Source organism: Macrobrachium rosenbergii, chromosome 1, assembly GCF_040412425.1.
Source record: "Macrobrachium rosenbergii isolate ZJJX-2024 chromosome 1, ASM4041242v1, whole genome shotgun sequence".
Lineage (NCBI taxonomy): Eukaryota > Metazoa > Arthropoda > Malacostraca > Decapoda > Palaemonidae > Macrobrachium > Macrobrachium rosenbergii.
In genome coordinates this window covers 12,903,597-12,918,512 of record NC_089741.1, presented here as the reverse complement: position 1 = coordinate 12,918,512, position 14,916 = coordinate 12,903,597, and the positions used below count along the sequence as shown (strand labels likewise).

Here is a 14,916-nt window from a genome sequence, read left to right as displayed (position 1 = left end):
TGAAAGAGAAGGGAGAATCCAAATGATAGTTGTGTCTGACGCGGAAGTGACATTTAGGGAGATGGAGTAGGTATCTTATGTGGTAGGTACTGAGAGAACATAAAGAAGTCTGTTTGGTGAAAAAGGTGTAAAAATTTAAATCTAGAGCGACAGGTAGGATGGAGGACAGAAAGACACCGACAGACTTATATGAAAGTCCTCTGATATCGTAGGAGGAAAAGAGCATATAATAAGAAAAGGTAAGCAATGGAGCGTGAGTACGTAACGGAAGTCGGAACACTGGTGTCGAGGTTTTAGTTTTATGTTAAAGAAAACTATTGAGAAGGCTATTTTTCTGTCCGTCGCACTTTTTCTGTACCCCATCAAATCCTAAAAACTACTGAGGCTAGAGGGCTACAAGTTAGTATGTTGATCATCCACCCGCCAATCATCAAACATACCAAATTGCAGCCTTCTAGCCTTAGTAGTTTTTATTTTATTTAATGTTAAAGTTAGCCATAATCGTGCGTCTGGCAACGCTATAGAACTGGCCACCCACGTGCGGTGGCCGAAAGATTCATGGGCCGCGGCTCATACAAGATTTTTCAGAGACCACTGAAAAAATGGATCTATTTTCGGTGGCCTTGTTTCTACGTTGTGCAGAAAACTCGATTGCGCCGAAGAGACATCGGCGCATTTTTTAATGCTTATTTGTTGAAGATTATAAAGTGCCAGAGGCTGTGGACGATTCCTATGCAAATTTCATCCTTGTTTCAGCAGGGGGAAATACTTCGTTTTGTGATGATTATATTAGAAGTAATAGCACTATCATTTAATCATTTCATTACAGGTGCAATAGATTTTGTGTATTTATACAGTAGTTCAATTTTCTGAAGCACCGATTTCAGATTAAATAAATAAATAAATAAATAAATAAATAAATAAATAAATAAATAAATAAATAAATAAATAAATAAATAAATAAAAATAGATAGAAATAAATAAAAATAAATAAATAAAAACAAAAAATAAATAAATAAATAAATAAAAATGAATAAATAAAACTATATAAAAATAAATAAAAATAAATAAATAAAAATAAAAAATAAAAATAAATGAAAATAAATCAATAAAAATAAATAAAATAAACAAATAAAAATACTCAATACTTTATCACCATATCCATTTACGTACAATTTCTAACACAGTTGAGTATTTGTTATCTGTTATAGTTTTCGCCATAATTCCTATAAATTTGGATTCAAACATGTACTGTATGTTTCAAGTATTCAGTTTTCCTTCTCTTCTTTTGGGGGGTAGAGGTAGCCCCAGCACTAAAATGTATATCTCTTTGTTTATGCAAATGGATATTTACATGCATGTCATCTCTTACTATGTATATATTTCTACAACGTTTTCACATTTCTCACCAATGTCTACCAAAGTATAATTTGCTCATATAATATGTATACAACAATTCTATCAATTTAAATTCTTGTATTCCAGTGCTCATGTAGTATATAATGTTTATTTGTATATATCTGTGTCAAATGACAATTCCCAGTAGTATAAGGCATACTCTATGATAGTCTTTGTGTATATGTATATATATATATATATATATATATATATATATATATATATATATATATATATTAAGTATATAATAATATAATAATGTTTATATATAGTATATATATACTTTCATATATATATAGTATATATATAATGTGTGTGTGTATTATTACAGTATGCATTAACATCCCTTTGTTTTATTCCCAGGACTGGCTGAGGCAGCAATCAGAAATGAGTATTACAGATGACTCGCCCAGCTGATGTCGACGACTGGGCCACACCTGGGTCAGGCTTACTGTCAGGTAAAATGAATTGATTTATTTGATTTTGGATCATGTTACAGGAAATGAAAATTCTGCTTCATATCTCAGTGTTCGCGAAATCATCAACACTCTTTAGTCTGAATATGACTAAGCATTTAAATCAGTTATATAAATCTGGTTACCTAATATAATGCCATCGGTACTGAGAGCACGCAGCTTAGTAACGGTGTTGAACGGTCACACCCGTCGTTACTCAAACAACTATATATGATTTCCTACTTGTTTGATTTGATAACTATTTCATTTTGCGTAACATCACCATATCCATCAAAGAACAATATAGAACAGCCATATATTGATTATTATCACCATTATATATTCCCCTCTATGCCCTATGTGTCATAAAGCACGTGTCATGACAAGCATGAATTATTCATTTTCTTTGTATTCTTTTGCGGGAGCCCTGTGCCGTCCTCGCTCCACAACCGCACCTCGGGTTAGCAGCCGTTAATTTGAAATTAATTTGATTGATAGGAAATTGACTATAAAGTTTTCATGAGAGAGAGAGAGAGAGAGAGAGAGAGAGAGAGAGAGAGAGAGAGAGAGAGAGAGAGATGGGATTGGAGTTAGAAATAGGCGAGAAGAATGAAATTCATCTAGAAACGATCTTTAGAAATCCTTCTATTTAAAAATATCATAGATTTTTTAAATAATATTTTTTCTCAGCAAATAGATCTTATCTAGAATTTCTTATTTGCAAAGCAAGGTATATACAGTACGTCATACCAGTTAGTCTTTTATTTTTATCTTTTCCCAAATAAGTTTCAAACATTAGGAGTTGTTATGAAAAATAATTGATATTCATATGTATTAAGCTAAGCATATATGGCCTGAAGAATCGTCTTGTTTACTAAAAAGTAACGCAGAGATACCACATTTCAAAACAAAGGGTTAGATGCCAGCAAATCTGTTGTATGGTGGAGTTGCGTACTACAACGGAAGTTAAATTGTGAACTTAATTAAGGGAAAAGTCGCTATAGAATTATTTCAATTATCATTTCTTCTGTCATGCCGTAAACACTAATACCTTTGTACTATTCCCCTGTAGTCAACAGTATGACGTATATATGTCTGCCCAACTAATATATTTTTCCTGTATTTGACAACTTGACAAATAGGCTATTTAAAAACAGGAAAGAAATCCAACCTGAAATTGAAGGAATGTACCCTATAAAAATCGAAAATATTCAAATCATTCATCTTTCCTTGGAAAAAGACAGAGTTATATCAAATTTAACAAAAAGGACACCTTTAACTATCACTGTCTCATAATACATTCATTATTCTGATAAAAATTACGTAGATATGAAACAAAACGGAAATTAGTGTCAAGAAAAATATACGTTCCCGTTTTTACAGCTTTAATTGAAGATGTTTTCCATTTTTACATTAGTTAACTCCAATCCTTTCACCAATAAAACAGGAATATCGAATTGTATAGTCAATTCATAAAGCATAAGAACGTATGAATAAAATTTCTGTATGATTATTATCACTAAAATAAAGGCTGAAAAATATTTCAGGATATTATAATCTTTTAAGACTAACTTGCAAAATATTTGTCTCAAAAATCCCAAAATGGTGAAGTACCTATGAATTTCCTTCATCTGTGTTTATCGGTAGGCTTAAGCCACAACAAATATGACAAAGTCGATAGTTGCATTAGTCAATCATACAGAATAAGCTTAAACAAAGCTTCATAAAATGTACTTTGTTTTACTGAGTAATGGATCCTATTATGACAACTACCTTGCTTATTTAACTAGACAAGGGAAGGGCTTTGGCACAATTTGCCTGCAGAGTAGCCGAGCTGAGAGAAACAGAACGAGAGAGAAGCATAGATAAACAGAGAAGAAAGTGGAAAAATAGAAAGAAATAATGAAGCGTATAATATTATAGAAAACAAGGTATTAAACTCTTGTGAACTTTGAGAAGACGGTTACTTGGAGGTAAAAGGACAATCATAACATTTTTCAAAGGCATAATTATATTTCCATAAGTAATTCAGAAAATAAAGGCATTACTACAAAGCACTTGTAAAACCGATATTTTGTTTTTTCATCAACGTAAATTAACAAAACCAATAAGATCAACATGACTCCATTCAATTAGTGAACGAGTATACAGAGAAATAAATATAAAAGCAATATATACAGCGGATACAGCGTACAATAAAAATATAACATGAAATACATACATTCATACGGAATTAATTACATCATTATAAGACGTACAATTTATATCAGTCATAAATCTGACGTATCTACTGAACAAATTGTCCACTAAACCAGTAAATGTCAACAATTAACAAAGTCTGGGATGTAAGACACCCCTGTAAAAATTGTTTCAAAATTCATTCAGCAGCCAGGCATTGCACAGAGGTATGACTTACAGTATCTACTGTTTGACCAAGTGGCTGTCCCCGGGAAGCCACTAATGATCCAAAAGTTTCACCTTGGTTATTTGCATCGTCCAATTTAGCTCCAGCAGACAGAAGAAAGACCTACTGTGTGTCCTGGAAAACTCCTCATTTAAGGCAAAGGAGTGCAAGGATGTGTTACTCGCATGGTCTCTGGCACAAGGATCTGACCCAGTTTCCAGGAGAAGATCTATGATTTCTGCCCTGAGTGAGGCAGAGATTGTCATTGAACATGCCAGATGGAGCAGAGTCGAACCTGTGGAGGCCCTTGGATCCATATCCACCAACCTACTCACTGCCATTTTCACTGTGTACCACTGACTGACAAGCCAGACTTAGCAATAGCTAGTCTGAGCCAGGTCTGCAAATCCACGTTGAGATGCTCAAGCAAATTACTAAAATGAATGAGACTCCCCTGATGGGATGTTGATGTTTCAAGACTTTGTAATGTTCCAGGATATTAGTGATACCTGGAAAGTCCACACGAAGGTCCCTGAGAGGCAAAAAAAAAAAAAAAAAAAAAAAAAAAAAAAAATATATATATATATATATATATATATATATATATATATATATATATATATATATATATATATATATATATATATATATATATATATATATATATATATATATATATATTTTTTTTTTTTTAATAGGGTACAGGAATTATTAAAAAGCAGACTATTTTCAAACGGCCCAAAATTACCAAGGCCGTGAGTATCCAACAACAGCTCCTGAATCCCAACATCTAGTGGATTACCAATTTTATCTTCTCTCAGCTAGCAGACTTCAGAATTCCTCTGTCGACGCTCCTGGGAGAGAAGAGAATGAACTATATATGACATGCAAGGAGTACAACCCAAGACAAACAAAGAAGTCCTGCAATCACGCTCAAATCCATACTACAACCCTTGTGCCCAGGCACTTGTGCATAGCCCAGAGGATAATCACACAGTAGCAGATTAGAAGTATGGGGAACGCTCATCTTGCTCAGTAGACTTCCGAGTCAGCAATGAAAATTTTTTGTATTTTTGTACATAGATGTAAAACGGGTATACAAAAGTAAAGTAACATACGTTATGTTAAAGTAAAAGCCCTGAAAATCACAAAGTAGCTGTTTCCCATTCCGTTTGTTTACCGACATAAACACCTCAGTTGTTTCTCTGTCTCTCTCTTTCTCTCTCTACATAAGAGAATATTTTGTTACTCTTGGTATTTCATCTCTAATCACAGCAAAAGTATTTAAAATGTGAATTCCATAAGTAGGCAAGAGGAAACCTAACAGGCTCTAGCAAGGTCACCGATGGCAAGGAGTGAGTGTGTGCAAACCTATGTACCCTATGACATGATTGCATTTATCTTTTGGTTTGTAAAAAAAAAAAAATAGAAAATGCAGTAAAAATACAAACAAGAATACTGTAACATAAAATATAACCAAAATGCTGTATACTTTGTTATTATATTGATGATATATCATCATCAAATTATGTATAAAAAAGAATTGTCCCACCAATGTTCATGTTCTTAGAATCAGCTGATTGAGCCTACTAGCAAAAGAATTATGAAAATTATTTGTTTTATTTCTAAATGAAACAAATGAATTAATGGAATTATTATTTTTAATTCTGTACATAAATGTAAAATTGGAATACAAAGGAAAACTAATACTTTATGTCCATGTAAAATCCCTTAAAACTGCAAAACAGCTGTTTCCCAGTTCGTTTGTCTACTGATGTAAACATATCACAGTTATTTTCTCTGTCTTTGTCTGTTTGTCTGTCTCACAAATACCTTATAGCCCTGATGGTAGTGCATCTGGCTTACATCTGGACGACTTGTATTTGGCTCTCGAAAGGAGCAAGGAGGGACAGATGGGTGAGTTTCTTAAAAAATCACTGGCCTGCACTTGCCCTAAGCAGTGAATTATGTATCTAGTTGAAAGGAGTCTAATGTAGTTGCAGCTATGGTGGAGAAAGACAAAGAGAAAAGAGAAGATTACAATCGAAGTGTGTTCATTGCTCTGTCAAAATGGATACCATCAAAATGCAAGAGCCTCAACGAGATAATCCTCAGCCTACCTGGGCAAAACAATTCATAAAATGTGCTCTGTCTGTCTGTCTGTTTGTTTGTCTCTCCGTTTTAGTTTTCTGTCAAAGGAAACGATTGAGGTGGCTTTGTCTGTCCGTCAGCACTTTTTTCCGTCCGCCCTCAGATCTTAAAAATTACTGGGGCTAGAGGGCTGGAAATTGGTATGTTGATCATCCACCCACCAATCAGCAAACATACCCAATTGCAGCCTTCTAACATCAGTTACTTTTACTTTACTTAAGGTTAAAGCTAGCCTTAATCGTGCATATGGCAACGATATAGGACAGACCACCACCTGGCCGTGGTTAAAGTTTCATGGGCAGCGGTTCATACAGCATTATACCTAGACCACCGAAAGATAGATCTGTTTTCGGTGGCCTTGATTACACGCAGTATAGAAAACTCGAGGGCGCCGAAGAAACTTGGGCGCATTTTTTACTTGTTTATTCTATTCATGATTTTATATAGTCACAGACTAATTCCGGTTATTTTGAAGACTACATCCGTTTATCATTAACAGGGTAAAGTGTACCAAATGAGCCACTCGTTTCACTGCCCTGTTAACCCGCCTTCTCGGATCTTACTTTTCATTCCAACATGTTGAGACGTACTAGCAATTTGCAATTTAGAACTCCTGCCCATTTGCTCACGAGTGAAAGCATTTGACGAGCTAAGTTCGGATCTGTTGCTTTCATTATAATTGCAACAAAGCAGTTTTCTCTACATGAGGCGTGTTAAAGGGAACACGCTTGTAACCTTTGACTTTGAAACATATATTCCAATATATTATTTCCGTGTGTTTTATGACTACATATTTCATCTTTATAACCGATTTGTTTTTTTTACAAAAAATCTTCACGAGGTTCTATTTGAATTTTTCGATAACGGAGCATATAAAATACCTTTATAAAAAGGTGTCTTTAAATGACCATTGTAAGTGACTTTTCTGGAAATATTCGTAAAATAAATTTTATGAAAAATGTTTAGAAAATGACAGATGGTTAACAATTTCATCATTGTACTCTAGGCTACATATTTTTAGTTATCTCTCTGAAGTATATTAAGGAAGATATAGATTCACACTATTTGGGCATGGCATTGTTCCCAGATACTATTTTCGTATCACTTTGAAAAAGAAGTATAGACTTATTCAAAGTCCTGATAAGATGATTGTACCTCCGAACAATGTCACTGGCCTTAATAGGAACCCATGATTTTTATATTTTTATTAGATAATAATGAAACTGACATTATTTGTTTCCTTGCAAAGGCTTACATTCCTTTCTACGAAAATTGCCAGAAGTAACTTTAATGTTTACCCTTTTGTTTTAATAAAGCCAGTAATAATGTCATCTGCTTATATACAATAAGACTCACTATCTATTTGGCGCTGTCATACAATGGTATTTATCACAACCACTGATTCACAGTGTTTTTTTTGCATTTATGTGGCGCATTTTAAATTGACTATCCCAGGAAAAGTAGAGTATATAATTTTGATGTTGTTGAATTATTGATTACTGGGAACTATTGGGCACCAGGCAAGTGTTGCTAAAAAATTTTTAGACTAAGGGTCATATATCCAGAAGCACAGAAGTGCTTACAGGATGGGCAAACGACAGAATATAAAATGTTCATGCTGTTGATGTTCTGATGAGTGGTGACTCTGTTTGGGTTAACAAACAGTACTTTGAAAGAGTAGAAGATTGTTCCCTGTTGAAAAGGGTCAACATTTCAGATATAATTTGAGAAAAAAAAATGGAAGACTGGAAAACCTGGAGTGGCTGGAAAGTAGACTCTAAATCGAATTTTCAAGTTTAAAAATACAAGCCAGGAAAGGGTGATTGACACTACGAGTGAAGATTGGTTCAACGTGCTGTTGATGATACGTCTGTGAGTATTGTAAAGCAGAAAAATACAGAGGTAATTTTCACTACATAGGTTTAAAAGTTATTGGCTGAATTCAGCCTTTTGACGAAAAAAGAATTCCGAAGATTAGCAGAAGAACGTAAGAGACTGCCACTAAACATAGTGGTGAGAGGATTACTGATTCCAGCCAAAAAATGATGGAATAAGTGCTTAGTAAAAAATCTAACCCTCTCTTAATAAGTAATTAAATTAGTCGTGGTACAGCTTTAAAAGAAGAAATTCAAGGGTCTCTAAACAAAAATTTATTAATTTTGTTACAATACCTTGTCCATTTAAGAAGTTTCATACACACACGTATTATATATATATATATATATATATATATATATATATATATATATATATATATATATATATATATATATATATATATATATATATATATATATATATATATATATATATATATATATATATATATATATATATATATATATATATATATATATATATATATATATATATAAACAAGAATTAATTATCAATAAAAAACAAAGCTTCATCTTGAAAATACAACGACCGTGTATCTTATATTGTGGGTCGAAGATATGTACAGCACGAGAGCTTTTATTATTGATACATACACACATACACGCGTACACACACACACACACACACACACACACACACACATATATATATATATATATATATATATATATATATATATATATATATATATATATATATATATATATAGAATTCGGTGGTACAGCTATCCCTGATGGCTGAGTAAATATGCTTTATCTATTTTTGTTAGAAAATTTCTCGTCTCCAGCGATCTCTACTAGTTATCCTCTAATAATTGTACAGGTCGTATCTAAACTAAATATTTAACCTGAAAAATCTTATGTTTTCAAATGTTCCCTCTTTTCCAACCCAAGCGTTAAGCTTCTCCTTATAAAACATCCTTTTAGTTCGTGATTACTTGATAAAAGAGAATGCTAATAATTCTACAAAATGTTTTGAGTCAAATATATATAGAAATATGCCAAGTGCACTTGAGTAAGAAAGTGCTCCCGAGTCTCAGCACTGTTTGAAATACTGGTGGATGAAAGGCTTGAAAGAACCTTACTGGGAAATTTTAAAAGATTATGTTTGATGAGATTTCATACAGCCCATTACCTTTATTTCTAGAGTATGAGGATAATGCATATCTTCGTTGTTTAAGAGGAGCATAATGTGTCCAATATGTAATTTTAGCACAACGTGAGTTCGCTGTGGAAAATAAAATTAGCACTGAATATGTTCGATTTATTAGGGATTATGATTATCTTTGAGCCCTGTCTTCAGCCAACTGTGATGTTTGGTGCTTGTATCCCAGCATCATCCACTGCATCAAGAATATATTTTCAGTTTAATGAACCCCTCGTATGGTTGGTCAGTATTTCAATCTATAAGTTGTACACATGCTAGAGAATTTGCAATTAGAAATAAATGAAGGGGTAAATAAAATGAATATTTGCTTTTAGCCTTAGATTCTAATTTCTTTATGGCTTTTTATTATATCTTTCAGAAGTTATTATTTTCTCTGATAAAAACCTATTTAGACAAGTGAAAAACTATTTATTCAACTCAAATTAATGTTGTAACACTACAGAATCCAATATGAAATCTACTTTACTCTCCAATGCTCAAATATTAAACTAAAGAATTTCGACTTCCGGGCAAAAATATTGCTTGAAAACATCGACTATATTACCTTTAACAGGAGAAGCTTTTCACCTCTGCTGTCTACTTTAAACTCTAATGAATACGCAGAGATCAGAGAATTTAAAACAGATAGCAGAGGTGAAAACTTTCTTTTATAAAAAGGAATTTAGTCGAAGTTTTCAAGCAATAATTCTTTTCCCGGAAGTCGAAATTCTTTAGGGTCTTTGACTTTCTAGAACATATAGTTAGCGAAACTTGAAGCGTACTGCACTCAGCAGTGAGTAAAAAGTTCGACGCAACTTTTCTTTAGATGCAACAGCATGAAAGCAAGAGGACATTTCATAGCAGAGCAATTTCTCTGTCTGGAACCAGATTTAGCTTCTGCCTCTCTATCATTCGTTCATTCGTGGATTCCATTATATTGTTATGCAGTGAATAAATATGAGATTCACTGATCGGGATTATGAAAGAGAGAGAGAGAAAGAGAGAGCGAGAGACGATGTTGATAGTTTAAAAGTGATGAGCCATGATACCAAGTAAATTGAAGTGTAACCAAAACAAACCTCCAAGATGTGGGAAAGGAAGGAGGAGTTAGAGGATAGACTAAGAAGTGAAAAGGTCAGCAAAATTGACCTGATTTGTCCTTGCCAAAAGTGGGAGTTAAGATTGAACCATTAAGAGTAAAGTAGACGTCCTCAAGGAGGCGGAGTTTTATTCAACATAGGTCCAGAGTTCATTCTGATCAATTTTTAGCCAGAGTTACTTGAAAACCAAATTGGGTAGGATTGTGTCACTCGCTCCTCTCTTAACATCAAGAAATTTCTAAGTCCAGGGTGGCTGGCAGTGTGAAATAGTAGTGTTAGAATAAAACTTATGAAAAACCGTGCCCGGTGAATTCTTACCCCCCTCCGGGAAAAAAAAAAGTGAAAAATATTAATAGACAATTTCAACCTAACTTACCGAGTCCCCTGCGTTACTATCAAGGGAAAGTCAACAGACAGAAACAGAGTCATTCATATGTGGTGCAACGCAATACAAAGAAAAAAAATCACCGCATAACAAAATAAATTGGTGGCAGTTTCGGAGGATTTCGCCCAGCGCACATTTGAAAAACATTAAAGTTCACGGCCCTAGAGAAATTTACAGAGAGTGAGCAGTGACGGCGCTAAAACTAACTCTCAATTTAACAGCGCAAATAATCTCAAGACGGTCTTCAGCACTAGAAATACCAATACAACATCAACACTGTAGCAGAAGGGAAACGAAGCAGAACGAAATATTCCAAGAAGCAGTGAATCTTTTTGCGTCGATCGGAGGGAAAAATTGACAGCGGTAAATCTCTGCCTAGTTTGAAACTTCCGAACGTTCGCATAAGATCAACCAGAAATTCAGTTTAATAATTATATATGACCATAATAAGAACAATAGTAATAATCACGGCATAGATCAGCGGTGATTTTTATAAGAAAACGAAATTTACGAAAGAAAGAATCAGCAACTCGCCCTATACTACGCCGATCGCAGCAGCGGAGAAGACGAAAACAAACAGTGTTGGCGGACGTATGAAGGTCGCTAATATCTACGTCAGTTCAGTGAACTTTTCTATTGTGTACGGACTTAAATACACGAAATTCCCAAAATTTTTGGTCGCTAAAATGGAGACTTAGCGAAAAGTAGCGGTAGCAGAGCAGTGACGACGACGGCGACGAATGAGAGCGGAAGACGGCGACGAAAGAGAGTGAAGAATTCGGAACGGCGATAAAGTTTAGAAGTCAACGCGTTGATAACCGCCTCCGGAGAAAGGAAGTAACGCCTTCAATCAACAATATGGAAGGGATTCCAAAATTTTTCCTCGCCAAATTCAGCAAGTACGGACTGGAAGTCGGCCGAGCTGTGCCGAATTATCGCTGGATGCTAACGACAAATTGCACTCAAGTACAATCAGCGCAATCTTCAAGTGCAAGGCGACACGGAGCTAATTGAATAGTAAACATTCATTCCTAGTATCGGGGAATTATCAAGAGAATTTTTTTTTTTTCTCTGTGAATAAGTAAATTTTTTTTGTGTGCGTGGAATTTTTATATAATTATTCTTCCCTGCAGTGCGCAAATAATAATAAAAAAACACACAAATAATTTAAGTAAATTATTTTTCTTTTGAATAATATTCTGAATAATATTTCCTTATTGTTGTACGAAGGAAATAATTTTTTTCTCATATTTAGTAATTTTTTTTTACGAAATAGAAATTTTCGTTCACTTGGTGAGAGAGACAATTCTGTTTAAATAATTCTATCATAATAATTTTTTTGTTATACACTTGGCGCAGCATTTTGTAGTGGAACCCAAACAATTGTATACGTAAATACTAATATCAGACTTTTTCAGATTGTGAGAGAGTCCTATGAAGGAATTAGTTAGGAAAAATTTGAATTTTTTTGTATAGAGGGATACAGTCAACTCAGCAAACATGCAATTGAAGTAAGTACCTGATTCTCAAATTTATTTTTTTTTAATTTTTCATTCTTGGAATCATTGAATATTTTATGAATTAATATGAATAACACTTTGGACGAAGTTATCTCCCGACTGCAACAGACAAGAAGCGAAGACCAGACTCCATATAACCTAAGACCTGTACCTGAACGACTTTCTAGACAAATTGATCCTAGTAATACTAGATCCAGACGTTCTCGTAGTCAAGGTCCCCCACTTAGTTTACCGAGTGCGCCTAACCCTTCAGTTGTAACCACTAACCCAATAACTTCCATTGTACCTAGAAATAACAACATGGCGCAAGCCGCCGTAATAACCCAAGCCACTAGATTTTGTGGAACGGTAGACCCAAGTAATGTAGATAAAAGTAGATTAGAAGAATATGGTGTAAATCGATGGATAGCAGACACAGAAAGCAGAATTTCAGCTGCTGGTATCACAGATGAGAGAAAGAAAATAGATGAAGCACTCTTGTATGTTAGTATGGAACATGGTGATGCACATACAGTTCTGCATTCAGTACTTTTTAGGAATATTACTCTGTTTAACGAATTCAAGAAACAGTGCTTACAATTTTGGCAACCAGAAGCACAGAAAGATCCATGGTATAACATAGGAACTTTCCATCATCAGAAATATGAGGGTAATCACTTAGTTTTAGCCACTAGAGTAGAAGAAGCTAAAGATAGAGTGACGACAGATATGAAAGCTGTAGGAATTGTTGTTGGAAGAAAGGATGACTTTGATGATGATGAAACAGATTTAGCTAGTATATCCAAGGTACTCAGATATATGTCATTAGGACCAATCTACGATGCTTTGGGTAAGGAAGGAAGAGTAGCCTTAAAGAAGTACTGTGATAGGAAGCCAAATGATGGAATTGTACAAACTTTGATGTACATAGAAAGGAAAGTAAAACAGAATTCATCAAGTAGTAGTGCAGATTTTACGGGAACCGTAGCTAGTGGAAACCCAAGAAATAATAGCAATCAGTCCAATAGAAACCAAACAGGGCAAGCTAGGTCTAGGTATCAGGGAAATAGAAATTCGTTTGATAGAAATGGTGGGAACAACAATAGGAGATTTAATCAATCAAATAGAAACAATCAAGGTAGGCCGCCAAACAGAGGTAACAATGGGAATACCACTGGAACTAATGGAAATAACAGTGGAAATAACAGGACTCCTGGACAGAGGGGAGCTAGTAAAGGCCAAAATTCAGGGAATAATAGGCCACAGTCAAATAGACAAAGTTGTGGAAATTGTGGTTATAACAACCATACAACCCAGAATTGTAGAAGAAACAAATGGTGTTCGAATTGCAATAAGACAGGACATTTAATCCAGAACTGTTGGTACAACAAACAAGGGAATTCTCAGGGGTCTCAAAATAACCAAAGTAACCCAAATCAAGGGGATTCTCAGTGACAATCACAGAAAGTGCAGCAGAAAGGTCCACCCTTACAGAAAGAAATAGTGACAGTGAATAAGGATGTGTCCCCAACAGACATTACTCGAAGTAATGAAATAGTGTTTTCTGTAAAGAATTTTAATACGTGTCAGGAAGAGTTGCCTATCATACAAGTACACTTAGAAGGTGTACTGAGTTCCATATTGTTGGATACAGGCAGTACTGTAAGTATCATAGATAAAGGCACTTTAATAAAACATATAGGTTGTGAGCTTTCCCAAATGAGAGAATCCTATAGGACCATAAAGGGGATCGCTGAAAAGCAAATAAGGGCTATAGGCAATGTCAATTTAGAGATAGAAATTCTAAATAAGAAATACAGGGAAGAGTTTGTGGTGTTGGAAGAGAAATATTTTCCAGCTCAAGCTCTATTTTCCTTCCAGGCTATGAAAAGATGTGGAATTGCACTAGATTGTAGCAATGGAAGAATCACTATCAAGGAAACTGATAGAGGAAATGTTTGCTCTCTTGAAGAAGAGGAACAGTTTCAGATAAACTTGATCACTTTACCTGAGACAGCCTCATCTGAAGAAGTAGACATCCAACAGATAGAAATAGAATTTAATGCTAACCAGGGTAGGACAGTGTGTAGAAACTCAATGATAGAAGAAATAGGAGAAGATAGACAAACTACTTTTAAAAGCCTAGAAGCCACTCAGGAGGAATTCTCAGATAGCAGGTATGAACCTGCTAACTCAAGTGCACGACAAGTAGATACCTCCGAAGAACTTAGTTCTTTTTTCCAACCTGACGATCCTGACACGCTAATAGATTGTAGTCACTTAATAATAAGAGAAGATACGGAAGAGAAGTATCTCAATGAGGTGTTGCTGTTAGGCAACCTAAAAATGACAGAGATAGGTTCTGTGATACTACAAGATGAAACTTCAGATGATACTGATGTCTGTTACACTGCCGATGCACAGAATGCAGAAGAGATCTGCTTAGTTAGTACTGCCGATGATAATCTTGTAAAACTCA

At 34.5% G+C, this 14,916-nt stretch overlaps 1 protein-coding gene across 1 annotated transcript in view; it reads left to right on the top strand.

Moving 5' to 3' along the window:
- The window catches only part of LOC136839516 (putative mediator of RNA polymerase II transcription subunit 24), a 501,924-nt gene that overhangs the window by 467,676 nt on the left and 19,332 nt on the right, over window positions 1-14,916 (top strand). Inside the window, exon 2 of the mRNA XM_067105699.1 lies at window positions 11,091-13,716. Coding sequence (XP_066961800.1) covers window positions 12,525-13,716 — 1,192 coding nt within the window. The 5' untranslated portion in view covers window positions 11,091-12,524. The remainder of the gene's footprint in view (window positions 1-11,090; window positions 13,717-14,916) is intronic.